The sequence below is a fragment of the Pelophylax lessonae genome (assembly GCF_965119305.1).
Source record: "Pelophylax lessonae genome assembly, chromosome: 4".
Lineage (NCBI taxonomy): Eukaryota > Metazoa > Chordata > Amphibia > Anura > Ranidae > Pelophylax > Pelophylax lessonae.
In genome coordinates this window covers 65,517,844-65,535,368 of record NC_138771.1, presented here as the reverse complement: position 1 = coordinate 65,535,368, position 17,525 = coordinate 65,517,844, and the positions used below count along the sequence as shown (strand labels likewise).

At 42.9% G+C, this 17,525-nt stretch overlaps 1 protein-coding gene across 1 annotated transcript in view; it reads right to left on the bottom strand.

Moving 5' to 3' along the window:
* ADAMTSL3 (ADAMTS like 3) overlaps positions 1-17,525 on the bottom strand; it is a 730,739-nt gene that overhangs the window by 214,409 nt on the left and 498,805 nt on the right. The window contains exon 8 of the mRNA XM_082255626.1: positions 4,644-4,718. Coding sequence (XP_082111752.1) covers positions 4,644-4,718 — 75 coding nt within the window. The remainder of the gene's footprint in view (positions 1-4,643; positions 4,719-17,525) is intronic.

Sequence of the window (17,525 nt, the reverse complement as noted above, 5' to 3'; positions counted from 1 at the left end):
AGGGGTCCGGTCTGTCCGCCGCAATGTCGCAGTCCCGCAAAAAAAATCGCAGATCGCCGCCATTACGCGTTAAAAAAAAAACACCAAAAATGACAGAAATCTTTCCCTTAGTTAGTAAACACAATAACTTTTGCGCAAACCAATCAAAATACGCTTATTGCGATTTTTTTTACCAAACATATGTAGCATAAAACAAATTGGCCAAAAACTTTTAAAAAAATTGGTTTTTACATCTTTTTTGGGGGGAATTTCATATAAAAAAATGTGAAAAATATTGTTATTTTTTCAAAATAAACGCTCTTTTTTTGTTTATAGCGCAAAAAGTAAAAATCGCACAGGTGATCAAATACCACCAAAAGAAAGCTCTGTTTGTGGGAGAAAAAGGACGTAAATTTCGTTTGGGTACGGCGTCGCACGACCGCGCAATTGTCAGTTGAAGTCGCACAGCGCCGAATCGCAAAAAGTGGCCTGGACGGAAGACAGCAAAATCCTCCGGTTGTAAAGTGGTTAAATTAATAATTCTGATGTAATAGTCCTCAGGGAGAGGCTACAATGTGTCCAACACCTCAATCTTTATTTAATTCTGATCTTCCCATAATTTCAGAGCCAGCCCAGATAGGGGTGTAATGGGAACTCCTGGTCTTTGACGCTGGAGCCTCGTACCACTGCCATACTTGTCAAAAAATCCAACCATATTTTTCTGATAACAGGTATACATTAAACTGTATCTGAAGGCTGGCCATGGATGAGACAGTTTTTTTTAATTTAACCAGCATGCTGAATGAAAAAACTGATATAATTTTCCCATCCACATCCTCTCACTGTCTTTATATTCTGACAGCGGGGAAACTATAGCACTCATCAAGCAGACATTTTCCAACAGGCTTGTTGAACAGAAGTCATTCAGTAGATTGACTGTTCAGTCACAGTGCTCATACATGGATCTAATTCAACTGGTTCCTGCTGAACTGGTGAAGTTGTGATCCTTTAATGGCCAGATTAAAGGGTAACTCCACTTTTATGGGAATAAAATAGCAAATAAAACAAAAAATAATATAGTGTATACAACTGCAACTCAAATTATATTGTAATTGAATGTTATTAAAAATTACCTTTCCTTTTCAATACGCAGTGCTGTAATTTTCTGTAAAATTCAATGCAAAATGGCTACCTGGAGGTGTTCTCTATAGAGAGTGTATAACGCCCCCCCAGAAACATAATTTCCTGCTTGTGTGATTGGCTCACTGATTTTCCCAGAAGTCTTCACTAAGATGCAAGAAATATTTCTGGCATCTCATGAAACAAAAATTCAATTTTTGGTGAGATACAGTCCCCAATCCCAATCAGGTCTAAAGGGATGAAGGCCCAGCAACTTTCCTCATTAGAGCCCTGCAGGTGCAGCAGCTGATAGATAATTATGAAACCACTCCCATTTGACCCACTCAGCACAGAGGCACAGAGGAACAAACAACAAACAAACAAAGTTTCCTAAAATCCTTGTAACATACACAGATCACTCAGAGGGGAACTGTTACTCTTTAAGGCTCCTTTCACACACTCCGTCCGCCGGATGGAGTCTGTTTTTCTCAGCGGGGGATCGATCCGCCGATCCCCCGCTGAGCAGGAGGATGACAGCTGTGTTTCCGCGCTATGTGCGGAGACACAGCTGTCAGTTCCCCATGCATCTCTATGGGGGAAATCGGATGGGAATGGACCGTCGGTCTGTTCTCATCCGGTCCGATCCAAACCGATCCACTGGACAGATGGAAAATAGGATTTCCATACAGATTTGACGGATCGGATGTCAGCGGACATGTCTCTGCTGACATCCGATGCCCCATAGGAATGCATGGGGGGACCATTCAGATCCGCCAAAAAAACTGACAGGCGGATCTCAACGGTCCGCCTGTGTGAAAGGGGCCTAAGAGAAGTCTTCCTCTCTTTGGAGTTTGCGTTTATGCATCCCTGTGAATTTTAAATTGCCTTGCCACTGTTCTATCAGCCACAAGACTTTCTCAAATTTTTCTATACATTCTATCCTCCTTTCAAGGTCAGAGCTAACTCTGAGTTACGCTATTTCATTTTAAGCCTCTCTATTTCTGACTAACCTTTTTTTTCCATTCCAGTCTTTACTTTTCTCTATCCTTCCTCAGACCTATTTTCTTGCCCAGCCCTGCAAGTGTCCCTCAAGAGTTTTTTCTCTACATATAATATTTCACAACTGACCCAAACTCTCTCTTTTTGGTATTATGGTTTGATACTATACAAGGATTACATCTTTCTGTATTCTTCATATTTATTTAAGTTTTTTGTATTTTTTATGGCTATACTGGGGATTTAGGGGTGTGCACTTGTGGGTATATCACCAAGTTAACTGTCCATCTCTGTTAATTTACTTTGTAACACTAAAAAAATAAGCGATGAGTGATAAAAAAAAAAAAAACATAATTTGGATTTTTATGAGCCTATCTGTGTATATGCACACATGTTCCATCAAAGTAGATGGACAATCCATTATGTGTATTACATATTAAATAGTGACTAGGGGCCCTATAAACATGCAAAGCAGTGTGTCATGGTAGGGAAGACACTAGGAAGACATTGATCTCCCTAATTATATGTTTACTCAGCTTGGCAAAGACATAACTTTATTTGGACTTTCAATATTTACTGAAATTGAACATATAAAGTCTACAAGTACGGTATGGCTATTTAAACTGTAAGGGCAATGGGAAATACACAAATTGTTTTTATTATAAACAATATCTTGGATTCCATTCTCCCGATACCATACATTTTTATAAGAAAAACAATCAAGGAGCTAATGGGATTCGTGCTTTGCCCATGCTGACCCTCACAGCATCTAATACTAACCTTCTCTTTGTCCCCCGCAACTTGCTGGAGAGAGAAGAAAAGCCCTGTGTAAGCTCTAACTGTGATAGACTTGGAGCTTACACTGGACAGAACTAGGCCAATTGCCAAGCACTATAGTTGTAACATGAGGGGTAGTAGAGTGTGTCGTATGCCTCTCCATACCCGGAAATACTGGTTTTAATCTACTCCTACCAGTGAATGGACTGGAAGTTGTATGAAGAGTTAGTAAATACAGGAGGGTGAACTGGGCAATAAAGTGAAACTATTTTTTTACCCTTCCTTGGCCGGGAATAGCCGAACGTATACCAGCTTTCCAGAGCAGCGGCGGCGCATGCGCAATGACTTGTCGGCGCCATTTTTAAAATGAAGATGCCTCTGGAACAGGTAAGTGAAACACAGCCGCACTAGTATGCCCGCAACCCCGCATCCTCTTGTACCATGCTTGCCACCCTGGATTCTCCTGTACCATGCCAGCCCCACTGCATTCTCCTGTACCATGCCAGCCACCCTGCATTCTCCTTGTACCATGCCAGCCACACTGCATTCTCCTGTACCATGCCAGCCCCCCTGCATTCTCCTGTACCATGCCAACCACCCTGCATTCTCCTGTACCATGCCTGCCACCCTGCATTCTCCTGTACCATGCCTGCCACCCTGCATTCTCCTGTACCATGCTTGCCACCCTGGATTCTCCTGTACCATGCCAGCCACACTGCATTCTCCTGTACCATGCCAGCCACCCTGCATTTTCCTGTACCATGCCAGCCACCGTGCATTATCCTGTACCATGCCAGCCACCCTGCATTCTCCTGTACCATGCCTGCCACCCTGCATTCTCCTGTACCATGCCAGCCACCCTGCATTCTCCTGTACCATGCCTGCCACCCTGCATTCTCCTGTACCATGCCCACCACCCTGCATTCTCACCCTAGGCTTATACTCGAGTCAATCATTTTTACCATCTTTTTGTGGTAAAAGTAGGGGCCTCGGCTTATTCTCGGGTCGGCTTATACTCGAGTATATACGGTAGGTAGCAAGGTAAACCCACATGCACCCATAGATATGCTATTACCGGTTTTTAAACTCTAACTGCAATAGAGAAGATGTTAGCTTGCACATATATGGGGTATAGCTTGCACATATGTATGGGGTATATTAATACAGTGTTCGCCGCTCTGTTCTACTGAAAGAGGAGGCAGCTGTGTTTTGCAGCAAAGGCCCGTTGGCGCTTGCTCTCATGGAACAAGGGTGTGGTGGCATTTCACATGGAAATTAAATCTATTGGAAAAAAGAGTATGAGACATAACACTTGCTACTTGTGTCCATTAATTTACTGGTTTGATAGCACTGGTTTTTGCCACCCATTGAGTAGTCACTTGTGCCAAGGTTTCATAAAGATTTTATTTACCAAGCTTAAAAGCCAAGCGTTGAGTGCTAAAATATGTGGTTCAAATTTAGAAAGTGATCTCTCCATTGCTGGAGAGTCACTCTGCTTGGCGTTCCCAAGGACAGAGGATCGTGGCGGATCACCGCTTAGTAATTACAACTAATCCCTCTAACCTCAGAACTTCCAGGAGAGCTGGAAAACAGGTGTCCACAATCCTGTTAACCCGTTCACTAACAACAAAATCAGCATCACATTGCTGAATGCTCCTTCTAGAGGCAAGGAATATCTGTTTCCTGCACTCACAAACCTTTGCAACATGATGAAACAGAACTTTATGTATACATTATACTGTTTTTCAAATACATCTTAAAATAGTCCATACAAACGTGAGCTGGTCCTTTTACTGTAATTCTCACGCTGCGACTTCCATGCGGTACAGCAATTACTGTCTCTTCTCCTATGGAAAGAAAAAAACAAGACGTTACACTGGTGGAGACAGATGTGGGGAGTATCGTGTGACTGGAGCAGTGCTGTGGGCTATGTGACTGAATAATAACACAGGTGTATGCCTTTTACATTAGAAGAGCATCTAGCTGTGGCAGAAAATACCATTTTATTCCAAAGTCAAAGCTGGAGAGAAAATAACATCCAGGCCTCCCACATTTCTTAAAAGGAAACACATATTTGGAAAAAAGGGATGTCTGCAGAATATATGATTTTTTTTAATGGGGAAAGGAATGTTGTGTTTTGAGTTATAAACCTTTCCAATTTGAAATATAAAAAACAGGAAAACATTGTAAAAACCCTTATCACTCTTTCTATGACTATTACATTTTAGTAATGCAACAAGAAAATGATTACATTATTGCTTGAGTTCTAGCATATACATGTAGTTCATAACTGCAGGGAAGTCATATGGTTGCTTGGGTCTTTTAGTTAATGTGATAAGACTGATCCATGCATCTAAGTTCCTGATATATATATATATATATATGAGATAATTATATATTTTATATATATCTATATACAGTATATACACAACAGTGAAAATGTCCAAACTGGGCCCAAAGTGGCCACCATTATTTTCAAGCACTGCCTTAACCCTCTTGGGCATGGAGTTCCCCAGAGCTTCACAGGTTGCCACTGGAGCCCTCTTCCACTCATCCATGATGACATCACGGAGCGGGCGGATGTTAGAGACCTTGCACTCCTCCACCTTCCGTTTGAGGATGCCCCACAGATGCTCAATAGGGTTTAGGTCTGGAGACATGCTTGGCAAGTCAATCACCTTTACCCTCGGCTTCTTCAGCAAGGCAGTGGTCATCTTGGAGGTGTGTTTGGGTTTGTTATGTTGGAATACTGCCCTGCAGCCCAGTCCCTGAAGGGAGGGGATCATGCTCTGCTTCAGTGTGTCACAGTACATGTTGGCATTCATGATTCCCACAATGAACTGTAGCTCTCCAGTGGGGGCAGCACTCATGCATCCCCAGACCATGACACTCCTAGCAGCACCATGCTTGACTGAAGGCAAGACACACTTGTCTTTGTACTCCTCACCTGATTGCCGCCACACTTGCTTGACACCATCTGAACCAAAAAAGTTTATCTTGGTCTCATCAGACCATAAGACATGGTTCCAGTAATCCATGTCCCTAGTCTTCTTGTCTTCAGCAAACTGTTTGCGGGCTTTCTTGTACATCATCTTTAGAAGAGGCTTCCTTCTGGGATGACAGCCATGCAGATCAATTTGATGCAGTGTGCGGCGTATGGTCTGAGCACTGACAGGCTGATCTCCCACCCCTCATACCGCTATTTCCCGAAGACATTCTCTGGATATGACACTGAGCATGTGCACTCAACTGCTTTGGTCGACCATGGCGAGGCCTGTTCTGAGTGGAGCCTGTCCTGTTAAACCACTGTATGGTTTTGAGAGAAATAACACCAAATAACACCAAATTTAAAGCAGAGTTCCACCCAAAAGTGGAACTTTCGCTTTAAATACTCCTGACTCCATGACATACCACATTTGCCATGTCATTTTTTTTTGGGGGGGGGGAGCAGGTACTTAGATTTGACAGGTACCCGCTCCCACTTCCGCTTGGGCCACCTAGGGGGCTCGAGCAGAAGTTCTCCTCTCCCCCTCCCTCCCTGCAATCTTCTGGGACACGTCACAGGTCCCAGAAAATTGTCCAGCCATTCACAAAGCGCAGTGTGACTCGTGCATGTGCAGTGCGCACCCGGCTGTCAAGCAGCAAGCTGTCACAGCTAGAGACACTAGAGATGCTGGCACCACCAAGAAGAGAGGGAGAGGATGGAGGCTTCGGACGGCCGCATCGCTGGATCTTGGGACAGGTGAGTGTGTCTTTATTAAAAGTCAACAGCTTCACTTTTTTGTAGCTGCTGACTTTTAATATACACAAAAAATGAGTGGAACCCTGCTTTAACACACCTGCTCCCCATTCACACCTGAGACCTTGTAACACTAACGAGTCACATGACACCAGGGAGAGAAAATGGCTAATTGGGCCCAATTTTGACATTTTCTCTTAGGGGTGTACTCACTTTTGTTGTCAGCGATTTAGACATTAATGGCTGTGTTGAGTTATTTTGGGAAGACAGCAAATTTACACTGTTATACAAGCTGTACACTCACTACTTTACATTGTAGAAAAGTGTCATTTCTTCAGTGTTGTCACATGAAAAGATATGATAAAATATTTACAAAAATGTGAGGGGTGTACTCACTTTTGTGAGATACTGTATATATATATATATATATATATATATATATATATATGAAATTATTTGTCCACAAGTATGTGGACACCTCTCGAAATTATTGAGTTCAGGTGTTCTCAATAAAGGATATTATTAATGGTACAGCATACAGTACAGAACCAAAAGGTTAATAATACTACAGCATACAATACAATTATATCTGGTAATGAATTGGAGAAGGCCATTTTCTGCACCAGCATGACTGTGCTCATAGTCAGCTCTACAAAGCAATGTTTAGATAAGTTTGGTGTGAAAGCCTGTACAGGGCCCTAAGCTCAACCCAACTGAAAACCTCTGGGATAACTTGGAACACTGACTGTGAGCCAGGTCTTCTTATCCAACATCAGTACCTGACGTCACAAATGCCCTTTTTGGCTTAACTGTCACACTCACGCTCGGCAGTAGATATAAACATGATAGAAATTAACTATAAATGTCTGGCAAGATGGTACATAACACCTGTTAAAGCATGAAAACATCAACCAGAAAAATCATCATTATGTTGGAGAGGATATAATCTGAAGGGAATGATGGCCCATTTATGGTGGGAATGCCCAAAGATAAAGGAATCCTGGTGGAAGGTGTTACAACAGATAAGGGAGATCACAGGTATAAACATCCCTGATGACCCGTGGTTTTATTTATTTCATAGTACAAAATACTACAAATAGCAACAAAACAATATAAGAGCACAGTGATATAACGAGTGATGAACGCAGTAAAAGGAGCGATACCAACCAAGAATGTGGCAAGAACCAGAAAGCCCCACAATAGGAGACTGGGATAAAAGAGTGGAATTTATATATAAAATGGAATAAATGCGTTGTAGTGGAGAAGATGAGATAGAAACATTTTCAACATCTGGAATAGCTGGGTAGAGTTTAAGAACACAAGGAAATACAGTATGTTGAAATATGGGGTGTATAGGAGATGAGAGGAGGGAGGGTAGAAGCGGGAAGATAAAGGGAGAGAATTTTTTATAGAACTAAGGGGGGGGGGGTTGGGGGGGAGGAGAGGTAATAGTGGGATGATTGTTGTAAAAATGTTTGTAACATGTGATTTTAACCTATTTTGTATACGGGAAAATTATTAAAGAAATAATATTACCAAATACACAGTCACACTCCAAAATATTGTTTGCTTTCCCAGAAGAGAAGCCAAATCCATATACCAGGGATTCCCAAACTACGGCCCTGTAGCTGTTGCAGAACTACACATCCCATGAGTAAAACTCTGACATTCACATACATGACTAGGCATGATGGGAATTGTAGTTCCTGAGGGCCGTAGTTTGGGAATCCCTGCCATATACAGTATGTGACCATGGCTTTGAAATGGGATGTATAACAAGCTAATATAGTTATGATGGCCATTTTTTTGGAAAATAAAGTGAAAAATAAATGTCTTTTTTAAAATACCAATTTGGTCACATTGTAAAATTGCAGGTTGACAGTGGAATGATGTAATAGGTTAATGAAAAAATTAGGAAGCATTTCCCCAACAAAGGATATGTCTCTTTATGCTTAGCCACGCTTCTGTCCTTTCCACAATTCCAGTCTGATGTAGTGAAGGTGATCCATCAGTACGAGTAAATGAAAATACAGTGAAAATAATCTTAACAAAGCACCTTACCTAAAAGTATTAGGTTATATGGGTGTGAATCTCTCAACTCAATGTACTTAGTTCCAAAAATCTATCATTTTAAGGATTCTGACACTGGGTGCGGCAGCTTTCTTGTGTTTTAAATTCATGCAACTGGTTTACATATCAGAGCTTTCCTTAGATTTGCCAGTTCCTTGCAAATTTGCTAATTTTTCCTTCCTTTAATCGTAGTACTCTATACAGTAAACACAATTTAACGCAGTTATAAGCCAATTGATTGGACTTACAGTTGTTTTATGGCATTTACATATTATTGAACATATATCCTTTTTCTGAAATGCCTAGACCATAGGACAGCCATTCCTTTGTGATTCTCTAGTTATTATTGAGGCTGTTGAGGAAGTAATTAATCCGTCACACCTGTTGCTTACTTCCTATTTCCTATCTTATGAAACACCGCCCTACGTCAGGTCCTAACTGCTGAATACACAGAGGAAAGAATTCAGCTCATTAAATAAGCAAGCAACTGCCATGTGTAATTTGTAGCACATAGTATACACTTCTTCACACTAGACAAATATAAAGAGGAAATAAATGTTGATTGTGCAAAATTATTTAGAATGCATTATATGCTACTTTATATAGAAAGATGTTTTATTCTTCATGTGTAATTCTGGCCAGGCTAATTAGATATAAACCCACACATTACTCATTACAAAACAGCCTGCCCTGTTGTTTAAACAATTCAACACACATTCAAAAAGTAAGCTCAAAAGCATTGGCGGCCCGTCCATTAGGGGCGCAGGGGCACCTCCCCCCCATCCCCCCCATCCTAATCTACATGCAGGGCGCCAGATGCATGGTTTCCAATGGGGCTTTTTTTTTTTTGAAGCATGTGATCAGAGCCAGAGGCTCTAATAGTCTTCAAAAAAGGGTGGGCAGACCACTGTTCCCTTAGCCCACCCAGTTGTATGACAATAGCGAATGAATATTCAATATTATCACACTGATTCTCCTCCCAACCAATCAGGAAGCGGGTCATGGGGGTCATGGGACCCCTTTCCCGATTGGCTGAAAAGAGAAGTGATTTTACTGCCCATTGGCCAGGAAGAAGGAGGAGACGCACGGCCAGAGGAGAATCACAGCCACTCAGGAAAGAATGCTGGCTGTTCCTCTGGCCGTCTGCCCCAGGGGGGTGGGGTAGGGGGGGGGGTGGTGGCGGATTTGCCTGCCGGCTTACTGAGCGGCCATCCCGGGGGGTGGATATGCCTGCGGGCCGGCCGGCAGGAGGTATGGGTTTTGCCGTCCCCCCTAAATTATCATGCACCAGCCGCCACTTCTCAAAAGTTTTAGGAGCAATTTTGAATCTTAACACAAATTTAAAGTGAAACTTCACTCTCTCAACCAACATGGACTATTTCTAATCCTTATGCTGCTAGCATTTCTTCAGTTACTTCCTGGTTTCCATGCCTCGGCAAATGATGTCATACATCCCAGGTGTCTTGAGGAGGGGAAGGAGGGTTTTCAGCTCAGCCAATGCCTGAGACAGATTCCAGGAAGTAAATGATACATGAATCAAAAGCCCTTACTCAAGATAGCCACGGCCAGAAATGCCAGGGAGCTTTTTCAAAATTATTTTTTAGCAAAAAAAGCATGGAGACATGGAAGGATGGGGGAGTTTGTTTTAAATACTAAAAATTTATGAAATAGCGTTTTTGATTTGTGGTGCCCAGATGCAGTGCAGTTCCTCTTTAAAGACACGCTTAAAAATTATTGTATCAAAATAATTTTTTCTATCTTTACTATGCTCAAAAAAAGGCCAGCAATTACAACATCTCTAAGAAGTTACTTTGAGCCAGAGAAATCCCTGAACTGTGTAGCCCAGGGGTCTTCAAACTATGGCCCTCTAGTTGTTCAGGAACTTCAATTCCCATCATGCCTTGTCATGTCTGTGAATGTCAGAGTTTTACAATGCCTCATGGGATGTGTAGTTCCGCAACAGCTGGAGGGCCGCAGTTTGAGGATCCCTGGTGTAGCCTATGCAATGAGGTATGCTGTATTTTTCACAGGAATATGAACCAAGTGAGTATAATACATTTTATCTTTAATCACAATGCACCAGAAATTGTATATGGGAGATTTCACCAATGAAGTACTGTATTTCAGCAAGCATTGTATACTAGACATCTTACAATTGTTAGGGCTCATTCACAATGCAGCTCAAAAAAAAACTTGCTTTTACAGGCAGCTGGAAAGCTAAAAAAAAAAAAAAAAAGTGCAATAGAGCACAAATAAAGTACAAGCTGGCAGCAAGCTTTTATTTAAGTTCGAAGAAGCTTGTTCCTTTTTTGTGCTCTTTTGCACATTTTTATTGAGCTTTTTTGAGCATAAACGTTTTTTTCACAAACCCTCCCCTCAGCTCATTTTTCCTATTTTTTGTTTTGTGCATTTTTGAGCGTCTTTGAGCTTTTACATGCTTTTTTAGGCACTTGGGCGTCTTTTAAGCCCCGTACACACGCACTGATTGTCGGCCGAACGATCGGCCATCTTTTGTCCGGTGCTGTCCTGTCGGTTGAAAAGTGCTAAAGACTGCACACGAATTTTGTCGGCCAATAACAGCCGACTGCAGAAGTGATGTCTTGTGATGGTTAACTTTCCGTGTGTTTTTTCTTCTCTGAGCATGCCCAGTCTTGCTAATCTGCTGTTTGTCGGCCGAATTCTGTACTGACTGGCGAACAATCGGCCGTTCTGGTGACGGCCAACAAAAATTTTAAAGTCTGCACACCAGATTCTGTTCGGCCGAAAAGTTGCAGTTTGTTGTCGGAAGCATCATACTAACAAGCCGACAATCGGCCGATCGTACGGTGGCCGAATATTTACGGCCGACAATCGCTACATGTGTACGGGCCTTAATGCTCTAAAGTTCCTCTCAAAAGCGTGCATTTGATGGGGTTGTTTTCTGCCTGTAAGAACATATGTCTGTAAACTCCTGAAAAAGTCAGTGTGCATGGACACGTTGGCTAACATGGAGGGGAGTTTCTAGGCAGAAAAAATGAGAGCTCAAAAAAGGTTGTAGAAGCAGCTTCTTTGAGCTTCTTTGAGCTGCAGTGTGTGTGAGAGCCCTAAAGGGGCAGAACAGCTTTTGGAAATCCTGGCAAAACAGCCAAGCGGCTATGGTTAGGCTCCAGTGTGTAGAATTTGGGGAGAACCAGGGTGCTGCTTAATTTTTTTGTAATATGTCAGCAAGTATGTGACTGAAATCTTATGAGGAAAAAACAAACAATATGATTGCTTTCATCCATCTATGAAAATCTGCAGTGAAAGAACTATGTAAGCTTATATTACTGACCTTTCCTGGAAATGCTAGATGCCAGAGTCATACTGATCCTCTGCAACATAAAGCATGCAAACTATTCTGCTGCAATTATTAGTATTGTATTGTTAATTATCTGGAATATATACTCACCGGCCACTTTATTAGGTACATCTCTTCGATTGCTTTGTAAAACAAACTGCTAATCAGCCAATCACATGCCAGCAACTCAAAGTATTTAGGCATCTAGACATAGTGAACATGACTTGGGGAAGTCCAAACTGAGCATCAGAATAGAGAAGAAAGGGGATTAAAAGGCTAAGTTCACCTTTTTTCTTCTAAATTCCAGCTCCCCTATGTGCCAATATAGCATCATGTACTTATTTTGTAAAATTAAAACAGCTTTCTATTTATTCTACACCGGCTTACCTCACTGTCTTCATAGCTTTTTAACCACTTGCCTACTGTGCACTTAAACACCCTTCCCATCCAGGACAATTTTCAGCTTTCAGTGCTGTCACACTTTGAATGACAATTGCGCGGTCATGCTACACTGTACCCATATGAAATTTTTATCATTTTTTTCACACAAATAGAGCTTTCTTTTGGTGGTATTTAATCACCTCTGGGTTTTTTATTTTTTACAAAAAAAAAGAAAAAAGACAGAAAATTTTGAAAAAAAAAAAAAAGTTTTTCTTATTTTCTGCGAGTAAATTTTGAAAATAAATTTTTCTCCTTCACTGATGTGCGCTGATGAGGCGGCACTGATGGGCACTGATAGGCTGCACTGATGGGCACTGATGAGGTGGCACTTATGGGCACTGATGAGGTGGCACTTATGGGCACTGATGAGGAGGTACTAATATGCCGCACTGATGAGCACTGATAGGCGGCATTGATAGGCGGCACTGAGAGGCGGCACTGAGAGGCGGCACTGATGAGCACTGATAGGCGGCACTGCTGGGCACTGAGAGGTGGCACTGCTGGGCACTGAGAGGTGGCACTGCTGGGCACTGAGAGGCGGCACTGACGGGCACTGATAGGCGGCACTGATGGGCACTGGCGGATGGCACTGGACACTGACGGGTGGCACTGATGAGCGGCACTGATGGGCAGCACCATCAGTGCCCACACTCAGTGCCCATAGTGCTGCCAGTCAGTGCTCATCAGTGCTTAGATGAGCAGGCACTGATGGGCACTGACTAGCAGCACTATGGGCACTGATTGTGGGCATTGATGGGGGGCACTGATGGCGGGCACTGTGGGCACTGATGGGGGGCACTGTGTGTGTGTTTTTACCTCTAGTAATCAGGGCACTGGTGATCAGTGCCCTGATTACATTCTCCTGTGTCCCCGGCGCTGTGAGGCTCCCCCTCCTTCCTCACACTGCAGGCTCCGTGTGAGGAAGGAGCACTGGCGATGAGAGATGATCTCATATGTTTACATATGAGATCATCGCTCATTGGACGGCCCGATCACGTGGTGAATGGCCGCTGTGATTGGCCATTCACCACGATCTGTGATCGGCCATGTCCAAGGGACACGGCCGACACAGATTTCCCCCGCAGCGCGCTCGCGGGAGCGCGCGGGGGGCGTGTCACTGGGAGGCTGTTTAAAAACGGCCTCCCGAAAATTCGAGTCCGCGCTGCAGCCGTATATAGGCTGTAGCGAGGATGGGGGAAGGTTAAACACACTGCTTGATTACTTCTGCCTAACTTCCTGGTCAGACTTTAGGTCATGCACAGGTCATGACACAGGAAGGAGTTGACCAGCTGAGGGTAGATGTGTGTGCTAATGAGATCAGCTGGTCAACTCCTTCCTGTGTCATGACCTAAAGTCTGACCAGGAAGTTAGGCAGAAGTAATCGAGCAGTGTGTTTAAACAGCTATGAAGAGAGTGAGGTAAGTAGGTGTAGAAATAATGGAAAGCTGTTTTATTTTTGCAAAAGAAATACATTAATGCTATATAGGTACAAAGGGAAACTTGAATTTAGAAAAAAAATGTGAACTTAGCCTTTAAGTGACTTTGAATGTGGCATAGTTGTTGGTGCCAGACAGGCTGGTCTGAGTATTTCAAAAACTACTGATCTACTGGGATTTTCACCATTCCCTGTAAACCATCTCTAGGGTTTACAGGGAATGGTGCAAAAAAGAGAAAATATCCGGTGAGCGGCAGCTGCGTGGATGAAAATGCCTTGTTGATGTCAGAGGTCAGAGGAGAATGGTTTGAGATGATACAAAGGCAACAGTAACTCAAATAACCACTCCTTACAACCAAGATATGCAGAATACCATGTCTGTATGCACAACGCATCGAACCTTGAAACAGATGGGCTACAGCAGCAGAAGATCACACCAGGTGCCACTCCTGTCAGCTAAGAACCGGAAACTGAGGTTACAATTCATACAGGCTCACCAATATTGGACAAGAGAAGATTGGAAAAATGTTGCCTGGTCTACTGAGTCTCAATTTTTAGGTGAGTCATTCAGATGGTAGGGCGAGAATTTGGTGTAAGCAATATAAAAGCATGGATCCATCCTGTCTTGTATTAACGGTTCAGGCTGGTGGTGTAATGGTGTAGGGGGATATTTTCTTGGCACACTTTGGGCCCCTTAGTACAATTGAGCATTGTTTAAATGCCAGGGTCTACATGAGTATTGTTGCTGACCATGTCCATCCCTTTATGACTACAGTGTCCCCATCTTCTGATGGCTCCTTCCAGCAGGATAATGCACCATGTCACAAAGCTCAAATCATCTCACCACTGGCTTCTTGAACATGACAGTGAGGTCACTGTACTCCAATGGCCTCCACACTCACCAGATCTCAATTTAATAGAGCATCTTTGGAATGTGGTGGAACGGGAGAGTCCCATTATGGATGTGCAGCCGACAAATCTGCAGCAACTGCGTGATGCTGTCATGTTAATATGGACCAAAATCTCTGAGGAATTTTTATATCACCTTGTTAAAACTATGCCACATAGAATTAAGGCAGTTCCGAAGGCAAAAGGGGGTCCAACTCAGTACTAGCAAGGTGTACCTAATAAAGTGGCCTGTGAGTGTATTTGTCGGTATCACACAGAAGAAGCGCACTTTGGAGTTGATTTACTAAAACTGGAGAGTGCAAAAACTGATGCAGCTCAGCATAGAAACCAATCAGCTTCCAGCTTTTTTTTTTTTTTTTATCAAAGCTTAATTGAACAAGCTGAAGTTAGAAGCACTGCAGCACCAGATATTGCACTCTCCAGTTTTAGTAAATGAACCCCTATGTTTTTCTGTGCATGGGCCCCCATTTGATGCTGGCTCCAATCATTTAGCAACATTGATGATAAACTAATGATTACATTTCTAACTTCAGAATTGCAGCATTTTGCAATCAATATAATAGGATTTCCTAAATCAGGTGTCATCCAATGAGATACCTTTCTCTTGCCTTTTAATTGCTTACAGTATCAATCACTTTTCAAAGTCTTTTGTCTGCTAATGTAGCCAAGAACAGCATGGGCTCATACACACGGATGACTTTCCGCATCTTCACAGATGTAGAATTACTTCCAGTAAAACCCACAGTACTGATGAATGTTTGTGGTATGAGCCACTCACTACCACTCACTGTAAACTAGCCAGCACATAGGATTATGAATGTTAAACTGGAAGTCAAGACAAGGATTTTTTTTAACTGTATCTCTATACCTACTCCTCATCCATGCTCATTTTACATTATTGCTCTTTTTCTATTGGACTTTAGTAATGGCACCATACCAAAATGGCAGCAGTTCTGCCCAATAAGATTGGTTTACGTGAAAGTTATAGCGTCTACAAACTATAGGGATATATTTATGGAATTTTTATTTTTTTAATCCTAGTAATGGTGGCGATCAGGAACTTATAGTGGAACTGCGATATTGCGGCGGACAATTGGACACTTTGCAGGAACCAGTGACACTAATACAGTGATCAGTGCTAAAAATATGCACTGTCATTGTAATGACACTGTCTGGGACGGGGTTAAACATCTAGGGCGATCAAAGGGTTAACTGTGTGCCTAGCCAGTGTTTTTGTGTATTGTATGTACTGCTTTTAGTAGGGAAAGTGATGGATTTTATCCCCTACTTTGCAGAGACACAAAATCCATCCCTTCCCTCCTGTCAGAACAGAGATCTGCCTTGTTTACATAGGCAGAGCTCAGTTCTGAGTCTCTGCCTGATGATTGGTGGGTGCTGGCAAACATCCATAAATATACGTGATTCTGCAAAGGAGGGCAGCCCTGTAGACGTAAATCTGCTTTTGGGTGTTCTAGAAGTGGTTAAAGAACATTTTCTCTATATAAAGATGGATCTGCTGTACACAAGGAGCCTAGCTTGGGTGTAGCATACAGCAGAAAGGAGGGCAGTGTGAACCTAGACATAATCTGCAGCCCTATGGAGAATTTTTTTTTTTCTACATGACAGGGAAGCCTGCCACGCTGTGAGGGGGGGGGGGCATCACAGTGAAAAGGGGGCACACGGGGAGGGGGGATCAATAGCAGGGGCAGAACAGGGAGGGGAGTTGGTGTCGGAGAAGCAATTACAGGAACGATGCCCTGTGTCTGTGTCTCTCCCTGCAGCAGCTGAAAGCTGACAGGAGGGGAATAAACTGGCTTTCAGCTGCTGCAGAGAGCTGCACAGGGCTTCCTTCTGTAATTGCCCTTCCGTCCAACTGCACTGATTCCCCATGCTGTGGGGGCCCCCCTGTGTGCCCGAGCCACTACAGGAGGACTGGTGGCCCCCCCTATCAGCGGCCCTGAATATAGCTAGATTTTGTTTATGCACCTAGCCTGTAATTAGACAGTGAAAGGAAAAGCAGCAGACAGATGTGTTTATCTCTGTCACTCTGCTCTCAACTCCTCTCAGCATGTTTCTTGTTAACAAAAGAACACTGCAGCACAGCTTATTGGCTTCTTTTGCTGGTTCACCCTCTACCAGCCTGCACTCTGCTGAAGAGTGGACTGTGAGACGCTGACAGCCTGACACCAAGTGAAATTCAGGTAGTCATACTAGTTATTTTCAAAAATACACTAAGAGCCCTTTTACACTATGGGGTAGATTTACTGAAGGCAAATAGACTGTGCACTTTGGAAGTGTGGTTGCTCCAGAGCTTAGTAAATGAGGGGAAGCTCTATCGACTTCCATCATCCAATCATGCGCAAGCAAAAATTGCTGTTTTTTTTTTTCTTTGCATTTGATTAGGTATTTTTGCAAAGTAAAGCTTAACCTCTTTTAGTACTTGTGCATTGTGGTACATTGTAGGGTGGGTGCGCTGTCTGCTACTGCAGTAGTGTAATGGAGTGCCATTCAAAATAAAAGGCAACGCCCCATGGTTCGGGCAGTAACATGCATTGCGATGATATGTGTTCTACTGCACGTTACAATAACATATAAGAATGACTGAGCCACTAATGATTTTTTTTTTTTTAATTAACCACTTTAAGACCGGAAGGATTTGCACCCTTAATGACCATGCCCTATATTGCGATTCGGCACTGCGTTTCTTTAACGGACAATTGCGCGGTCGCATGACACTGTACCCA